This window comes from Stegastes partitus, unplaced genomic scaffold (genome assembly GCF_000690725.1).
Source record: "Stegastes partitus isolate 25-593 unplaced genomic scaffold, Stegastes_partitus-1.0.2 Scaffold756, whole genome shotgun sequence".
NCBI lineage: Eukaryota > Metazoa > Chordata > Actinopteri > Pomacentridae > Stegastes > Stegastes partitus.
Window position 1 is genome coordinate 9,072 of NW_007578487.1, and position 8,960 is coordinate 18,031.

General features: G+C 39.4%; 1 protein-coding gene across 1 annotated transcript in view; it reads right to left on the bottom strand.

Moving 5' to 3' along the window:
* Positions 1 to 4,959, bottom strand: part of dynlt2b (dynein light chain Tctex-type 2B) — a 6,926-nt gene extending 1,967 nt beyond the window's left edge. Inside the window, exons 1-3 of the mRNA XM_008291697.1 lie at positions 4,833 to 4,959; positions 1,851 to 1,984; positions 300 to 369 (exon numbers count right to left, since the gene is read on the bottom strand). Coding sequence (XP_008289919.1) covers positions 300 to 369; positions 1,851 to 1,984; positions 4,833 to 4,879 — 251 coding nt within the window. The 5' untranslated portion in view covers positions 4,880 to 4,959. The remainder of the gene's footprint in view (positions 1 to 299; positions 370 to 1,850; positions 1,985 to 4,832) is intronic.
* Positions 4,960 to 8,960: the final 4,001 nt, after the last annotated feature.

Sequence of the window (8,960 nt, forward strand, 5' to 3'; positions counted from 1 at the left end):
TGGAATAAAAGTGCTATAATAAATAATGTGAAAACTCATAGAAGATGTGCGACAACTGTTTTCAGCATTCACTGACTGCATTATACATGTAATGTAATGTTCTGTAGCTGTGTTTCTTTCACTGAAGGCAAAGAGCCAGTTTCCCCACACCATACGAGTCTCTCTTCAGCAGTACAGGACATGATGCACCTTCTTTCCCAAGAGAAACTGGTACTAAAATAAAGTAGCTTCTGAAGTTCAGTAGTTTTACAAAGTGTAGAAGCATTTTTTGTGTTTACCAGTACTAAACGATAACTTACGTGACTCCCTGCCCCCGCTGTTCTCCGATGACCACCTGCACAACAAGCTTATATCTGTCAAATCCAGCGCCTGTTCAAAAAGAGAGAAACAAACAACAAACTGTACAACAGCAAAATAGAAGTGGACAATAACAGGCTGGATTTAAACTGTAAAATTCATAAAAGTTACTAATTTTAGTGGCAGACTATAATTTATTAGGAGATATGTCACTGCTGCCTATACAGCTGTCTGGACAAAATTATATTTTTATGTTGTTGCAGTTTATGGGCAAGGCGGATTGGTGGTTAGCATTGTTGCCTTGCAGCTAGAAGGTCGCCGGTTCGCGTCCCGGTGAGGGCACCTGGGATCTTTCTGCGTGGAGTTTGCATGTTGCAGTGTGGGTTCTCTCCAGGTTCTCCTGCTTCCTCACACAGTTCAAAAACATGTTGAGGTTAACTGGTGATTCTAAATTGTCCGTAGGTGTGAATGACAAAGAGAGCACACAAACGGCTGTACTTCCTTAGGAGGCTGAGGAAATTTGGGATGCCTCCTGAAATCCTCAGCAACCTCTACAGAGGTTCAGTCGAGGGAGTGCTCACCAGCGCCATCACTGTGTGGCATGGGAACTGCTCCCTACAGGACAGGAAGGAACTCCAACGTGTAATAAAAACTGCAAAAAACATCTCTGGAGTGGCCTTCCCATCACTGCAGGACATCTACACCAGGAGGGTCATCAGGAGAGCCCACAACATCATTAAAGACCACACACACCCACAGCACACAGGGAGGCGCTACAGGAGTGTGAAGTCAAGGACCACAAGACTGACAAACAGTTTTTTTCCTCAGACCATCAGACTCCTGAACTTAATGTACAGTTCAGTTAACATGTGTCACCAGGCACTGAGCACTTTAAATGTTTGTCTGCTGCTACATCACCTCAATGATGCCGCTACTTGTAAAAAGTCTGTATGCACCTTAGTTTCTGTCTCTTTTTATTTCTTTGCATCTATTTATATTTTTTGTTTTTTTGTTTGTTTTTATACATATATTTATATTCTTTATGATGTATATGGGAGTGTGCAAACGAGACAGTTTCATTGCCCAATCTATCTATCTACCTATCTATCCATCTATCCATCTATCTATCTATCCATCTATCTATGTGAGTGTGCTTGGTTGTCTGTCTCTAAGTGTTCTAGTTTTCTTCTCGAAGAGACTCAGCCTCTGGTCTTGCACTGCCAGCGACATCAATCACAGCTTAAGTGGTAATATATCTTTAGTTTACATTGTTATTGTGCTGACAGAGCATTTTGCTTGTTGTGTATTGAGCCGACAGTACACTGGGCTGAGTCGGCACTTCTGAAGCCATTTCGCTGCCGTGCTGAATAGTAAATGAAACTATCGAGCGTATAAAACCTCTCCAGCTCTCTCATAGTTATCTAAATAGACTTTTAGATGAACAGGACTTCTCTTTAAGTTATCATTTTTAAACAACACTTAAAATTCCCAACAGTATTTGGATGTTCTATCATTCTGACTTAAAGCACAACAGGAGAGAATGCATCGCTCACTCTTCACTTTGTCTTTAATGCAGTCTGCCAGTGAACGGGAGAGCTCCGGGACTTCCTCCGGGTCGTAGCGCAACCCAGACAGTCGCTCCCTCACAATTTCACGAACACACTCCTTCACAACGGCTGGCTTAAACCTAGAAGATTCAACAGTGAGCGACGAGAGATGAAAATGTAAAATTGCAGTCAGCTTCCAGCAGTCACAGTGGCCACAACTCATCAGCCTCCCACAGACTGGGTTCACATCGGTGTGGAAATCTCTAGGATGTAATGGTGGTTGTACACACTTTGAACAATGACCCACACATGTGTGTATGCATGTCTGTATATACAGCTGAAACCAGAAGTTTACATACACCGTATAAAAAGACACATAACCTATTTTTTTCTCACTACCTGACATTATATGTGACTACATTTTTCCTGTTTTAGGTCAGTTAGGATTACCAAATTTTTCTTTTTGCTAAACGCCAGAATACTAAGAGAGAACTTCTTTTTTTTTTAGAGAGATTTTTTTAAATTACTTTCTTCAAAGTCAGAAGTTTACACACATTTCCTTAGTATTTGGTAGTGTTGCCTTTAAACTGTATGACTTGGGGCTAACGTTTTGAATTTCCTTCCACAAGCTTCTCACAACAGTTTGATGAATTCTGGCCAATTCCTCCTGACAGAACTGGTAGAACTGAGTCAGGTTTGTTGGCCGTCTTGCTCTACACACCTTTTCAGCTCTGCCCACAAATGTTGTACAGCACTGAGATCAGGGCTTTGTGATGTCCACTCCAAAACACTGACTTTGTTGTCCTGAAGCCTCTCTGTAATTAGTAATTTAGGGTCATTGTCCATTTGAAGACCCATTTCTACCCAAGCTTTAACTTCCTGGCTGATGTCTTAAAATGTTGCTTCAATATTTCCACATAATGTTCTTTCCTCATGATGTCGTCTATTTAGTGCAGTGCACCAGTCACTCCTGCAGCAAAACACCCCTACAACATGATGCTGCCACCCCCGTGCTTCACAGTTGGGATGGTGTTCTCAGGCTTCAAGCTTCCCACTTTTTCCTCCAAATGAAACGACGGTCATTATGGCCAAACAGTTAAATATTAGTTTCATCAGACCACAGGACTTGTCTCCAAAAATGAAGGTCTGTGTCCCTGTGTGCATTTGCAAACTGTATTCTGGCGTTTGTATGTTACTGTTGGAGTAATGTCTTCTTCCTCTCTGAGTATCCTTCCAGCCCATGTTAGTACAGGACTGGTTTCACTCTTACCAGCTTCAGCAGCATCTTCACAAGGTCTTTAGCTTTTGTTCTGGGGTTGATATGCACATTTCCCACCAAAACACTTTATCTCTGGGACACAGAACCCGTCTCCTTCCTGAGCGCTATGGTGGCTGGACATTCCCATGGTGTTAATACTTGTGTATAATTGTTTGAACAGATGAACGTGGAACCTTCAGGCATCTGGAAATTGTTCCCACGGATGAACCAGACTCGTGGAGGTCCACAATTCTCTTCCTGATATGTTGGCTGATTTCTTTAGATTTCAGGAAGCAGTGTGTTTGAGGTGTGCATTAAAATACATCCACAGGTGTGCCTCCAAATGACTCAAATGTTGTCAATTAACCAATCAAAAGCTTCCAAAGCCATGACATCATCATCTGGGCTTTCCCAAATAGTTTGAAGGCATAGTAATCTTAATGTATGTAAACTTCTGACTTTGAAGAAAGTAGTAAAACAAAAAAGAACAAAAAAAAAGAAAAAGAAATAAATCTCTCTCTCATTATTCTGGCATTTAGAAAATATAAAGAATTTTGGTAATCCTAACTGGCTTCAAACAGGAAAAGTTTAGTCCCATTTAATGTCAGACAGTGAGAAAAAAAGGTTTAATGTATTTTTATGTAGGTAAAAGTCTGGTTTCAACTATATGTGTATGTATACATGCAACTCAGCTAAAACCGAGAAACATTTAAAGCTGTGGGCTGTGGCTGTTCAGTGACACCCATCATCATAAGTTCAAACCACAAGAATTTGAGGTTGTTTTTTTTTTGTTTTTTTTTAAATCTCATAATCTCAATCAAATCTGCATTTGATAGATGAGATTTATACTGCATCCGGAGCCTGCACACAGAAGCAACTTTACTTTGAAAATCTGAACAGGTTTGTTTCATCCACATAATGTACAAAACGTGCTTGTTGGGACATTGGAGGTTTCGTAAATACAACAACATGAGTTAGAAAATAGCCAAATATCAACACACATGTTGGGCTGCAGGACTTTTATCATACTGTCACTCTGTTGTTTTTCTCCTTTTGAGTAATATCTGTTATAAACTGTAACCTAGACATATGTTTCATCTTATGTAATATTGTATATGTGTCTAAACCGAGTAAACTTTAAATGTTGTGGCACGATTTACAGCTTCTGCAAGTTTCTGCAGATTTAAATTAATTTCCTAACCCAGATAAACAATGTAGCACACTTATATGTACTTAAGCTTTAGCCAACATTATCACTAGTTAACTACTGACCATTTGTCTCTAACTAGTTAACACTGTAGGCTACTATTTAACTTGTAAGCTGAACCTATGTTTGACTAGTTAACATGTCACAGCTCAGTAACTAGTATGACTTTCAGTTAGTTTATTAGTCCGGTCCACTGGGCCTCTTGTCTGTCAAACAGCTAGCTAGTTGGGACTTTCTTGCCACTAATTCACTAGTAAGGTTCACTGGTTGGGCTTCTGTTGAAACTAGTTGGACCAAAGCGCCACTCGTTGCTGAGAAACAGTGACTATTAAGAGTTTATGTTTAACTAATGCGACCAAACGTCCAGCTAGTGTTGACAAATATCTAAATACTGGAGCACAACGACGACCGATATCAACGACAGGGAATTCATGTTCAAGCAGCTTTCCACACGCTAGCTAACAGCTAAAGTTAGCTACGCTTCTTTTCCAGACATCACATTTAACCAGGTTGACCAACTCACTTGTCCTGATGGTTGGGTCGTATGTGGTATGTGTCTGTCTCCTCCATGGCGAGTGTGTGTGTGTGTGTGTGTGTGTGTGTAAACTAATAACTACAGCGCAAATTTACAGACAGACCGGCAGACGTTTGCTAACGAGCTAATCTTAGCGGAGGTTGCATCCGTTACCATAGCGACGTCTCTTCCCCGTTTCAAAATAAAAGTACGGCACAAGGACGCCTAAGTTTTGACTTTTTTTTTTTTTTTCTCACGTATCAGTTCTTCCCCCAGCGTCTCCTCCTGCTCCATATGTATTTCTGTCCTTATCAGCGATGTGTGAGGAATCGAAATGGAAACTTCTTATTCTGTATTCAGAGCCTGACTCAAAAGCAAATCCATGATCATTGCCCTCTAAAGCGTCACTTCTACCCCTTTCTCTTCACTCTCTATGTCTCAGTGGACTAGTATCCGCAAGTGTGATATATATATATAATTATATAAAGATCACATTTACAGAGGTCATGACTTCTGAACTTCTGTGCTTTCAAGGCCTCTTCAGTTGCAGCCAAATCAGCACACGTGACATTTGCTTTCACTTACCTGACAAAAGGAGTGCAAAAAGACTGTGATTGGAGAAAATCAAGATTACTTTGTGCCTTTAAAGATCAATCGCCATCTCTGCCAGCAGCAGAGTGGCACATTTACACCATGAAAAGGCAGAAGGAATTTTATTTTCAGTGAGAAAACGCATAGAGAATATGTATGTATGGCAGTTTCTACATTGCATTGTAACTATACAGTAAAACTGATTTTGTGTGTGTGTGTGTCACATATAGGCCAACTTGAAATATCTGCATACAAAAAATAAATAAAAAGCTTTTCCCTTTGCTGCATCACTCAGTATTTGCAGTACCAAACACAGCGCCAAAAGACAGCAGCCCAAACAAGCAGCACAAATTCTGTTTCAAATCTGTATCACAATAGTTCCTCATTTTGAATTCCAGATCAATTGGGCTCGTGTCAAAAAGCCAGAGGGGTAAACACTCTGTGCTCGTTTTAATTGCTAATCGTTTAGGAGACTGCAGGCCAACAGGGGGAAGGCATGTAGATGTCTGTTAATAACGAGGCTAATGGACATGGTGTCGTTCATTACATTTAGCACTGATCATTATTATCTGCAGGCCATTGATGAGGTACAAATTACAAACTGCAGTAATTGAATTTCCCCCTCAACACTGAACCTGCAAATGAGGTTAAATGAGCCATTAGAACATATTGGGGTTTTTTTTTCATAGGTGTATTGTAATGAGATAAACACATGTCTATAGTTCTCCCAGAGGAGATTAAAGGTTTAAAAGTTCATTGTGTCATTTTAAGCACCACTTGCTCTTGTAAATCTTTACTGAAAGAAAATGTTGGTCTGGTTAATATGTAAATAGTGAGGGTGATTATGATACTGGCACCGTGTTGTCAACTCAGTAAACATTTTGTAAATACAGTTGAAACCAGAAGTTTACATAAACTGTAAAAAGACACATTTATCTTCCTATCTGACAATAAATCAGACTAAACTTTCCCTGTTTTAGGTCAGGTAGGATTACCTAAATTATTTCTATTTGCTAAACACCAGAATAATGAGAGACTAGTTTTTATTACTTTCTCTAAAGTCAGAAGTTTACATACATTTCCTTAGTTTTTGGTAGCGTTGCCTTTAAACTGTATGACTTGGATGAGATGTTTTCTTCTACAAGCTTCTTACAATAGTTTGCTGGGATTCTGACCCATTCCTCCCGACAGAACTGGTGGAACTGAGTCAAGTTTGTTGGCCTGACTTTGAAGAAAGTAGTAAAAAAAAAATCTCTCTCACATTTTTCTGGCGTTTAGTAAATAGAAAACATATTGGTAATCCTAACTGGCCTAAAACAGGATAAGTTTAGCCTGATTTAATGTCAGACAGTGAGAAAAAACAAAGGTTATATTTCCTTTTATATAGCGTACGTAAACTTCTGGTTTCAAGTGCATGCTGCTTTTAAAAAATACATTTTTAGACTAAATGGAAGTTTAAGTTTGAGCCGAAGCTGAAGTAGAACCATGAGAGAGCTGCTGTTTATCTGTTCAGAAATAACAATGACATTAAATTAGTTTATACTATTATCTAGATTATTTTTTCAAAACTTTTTACACAGGTCCCTTTACTCGGCCCAGAAGTTCATGTTATGAAAAGCAAGTTGTTAAATGAAGATTTCATGACAACAAAAAGAAGCACAACTCTTTATTGTATGAACTGTGCATTGACTGGACAAAGGGCGGATAAATGAAGCAGAAACGCTGCAATATGCTTCAGGATGCTTTCGTTATTTTCACAGAGTAATTTCAAGTGCACAAAAGATAACATTACAAACAATAATTGATGAAAAACACTGAATTTCAATGTTTGTTTTGTTTTTTTAAAGATATATATACATTCAAAACGAATAAAATGTCATTTTTACTCTATCAGTCTATAATCAATATCCCATAATAACAGTGTCAAAAATCAAAGAGGATTTTTTCGTATTCATAAAGTCAGACCCTTCATCTACTCTGTTGATGAGCTCCACACTGACTATGTAGTCTACATTATCTACAGCTGGTCCTTAATGCTCAGAACACCACATTTATGATCTGTTCCAGAGCTTGCTCTTCTTCTTCAGATATTGCAGCATTCTTACTTAAGGTGGGACTAAACAAGTATCATCCTACAAGTACTTGGATTTCTTTGTAGATGACAGACTCTCCTGCATCTTCTCACATATTGAGATCTGAAAACTGAAAGCTAGGCGAAGTCAGCTGTTGAATTAAGACCTGCCTTTATGTAACAGTTCAATAAAGTGTTTGTACAGACTCTGTTCTTAGGTGATTCAGACTGTGTTACTCATAGGTGCATGTAAAAAGCAACGCTGGGTAAACTCCCATCAGTTTAATCACTGACCAACAGCTGCTATGAACTTGGCAGAACCTCCAGTTTTGCTCTTGGGTCCTGAAGTAACCTTTAGAACTGCAGAGTTAAACTGATAAAATACGCTGGATTTTATTTTTTGCTTATTTTGCTTATTTTGCTTAAATTGTTAGACACGATTCTTTAGTTGGAAGCCCAAGAACAAGCCGGAGAAATCTTCCGTTCTCAGTTGTATAATTGATTTATTTCAGTCACAGGTAAAGTGAGACAGCGATGGAATTCAGAGGGACAGAGAGGAATCTCATGTCCAGCTGAACTGAGGCTTTTCGGCTCCAGGTTACAGATATCTTCTTGGGCTGGGCCTGCCCCGAACATAGATAAGATTTAATTGGCCAGTTACTAATGCCGTGGACAGGCATACCTCTTCTGCGCTCTGTCCACGTCCTTGATATTTTTGGTAAGCAACGTGTGTGGATGTTGTTGGTACGGCGTGTAGCTAAAGTAACAATCGTATCTGATAGAAAAGAGGAGTTTCTGCTGTCTCCAAGTGTGCGAACCGGTTCCCACCGGCCACATCATCTTCATAGGCTCAGTGCAAAATACAGATTCCGAACACATAATAGCTCAAAACATACTTAATTCTAACATGTCCTTTGACTGTTTTCAAATGCATTTTCCTTTTCCCCCTGTCTGCTGCAGCCATGCTGGATTTTTACTTTATAAAGTTGTGTCTTCTTAGTAAGGTCTGAAGGAGTTTTCTGCACCTTGATTTGGGCGTTTTATCACCTTGTCTCAGGCAGATCCTCTCCAGCTCTGTCACACTGGATAAGAAGTGTCCGTCAAGTGCTATCTTTAGGTCCTGCTGTTGGTTCATTAGTTATAGAAAGATCTCTGAAGCAGAGGTGAGGAGCAAATGAAGCAGTGAAACATGACAAATGAAAGCAGCCTGGACAACAGGCGGCGTGAGGTGTTTTCAGGAGCTCTGACTGTGAACTGGAATCTCTTGATAGGCTGCCACTGACTAGAACAGAATAGAATAGAATAGAATAGAACTTTATTGATCCCTTTGATGGAAACGTCAGGAAAATTGCTGACTAACCCTTGAGCCTTATCATCAATTAAACATTTCATATTTGGGAAGGTTTTAAACAATGTTCAGAGCCCCCGACGACTCTCTGTAATATTTTTTTACTCTAACATAGTGTGATTTATTT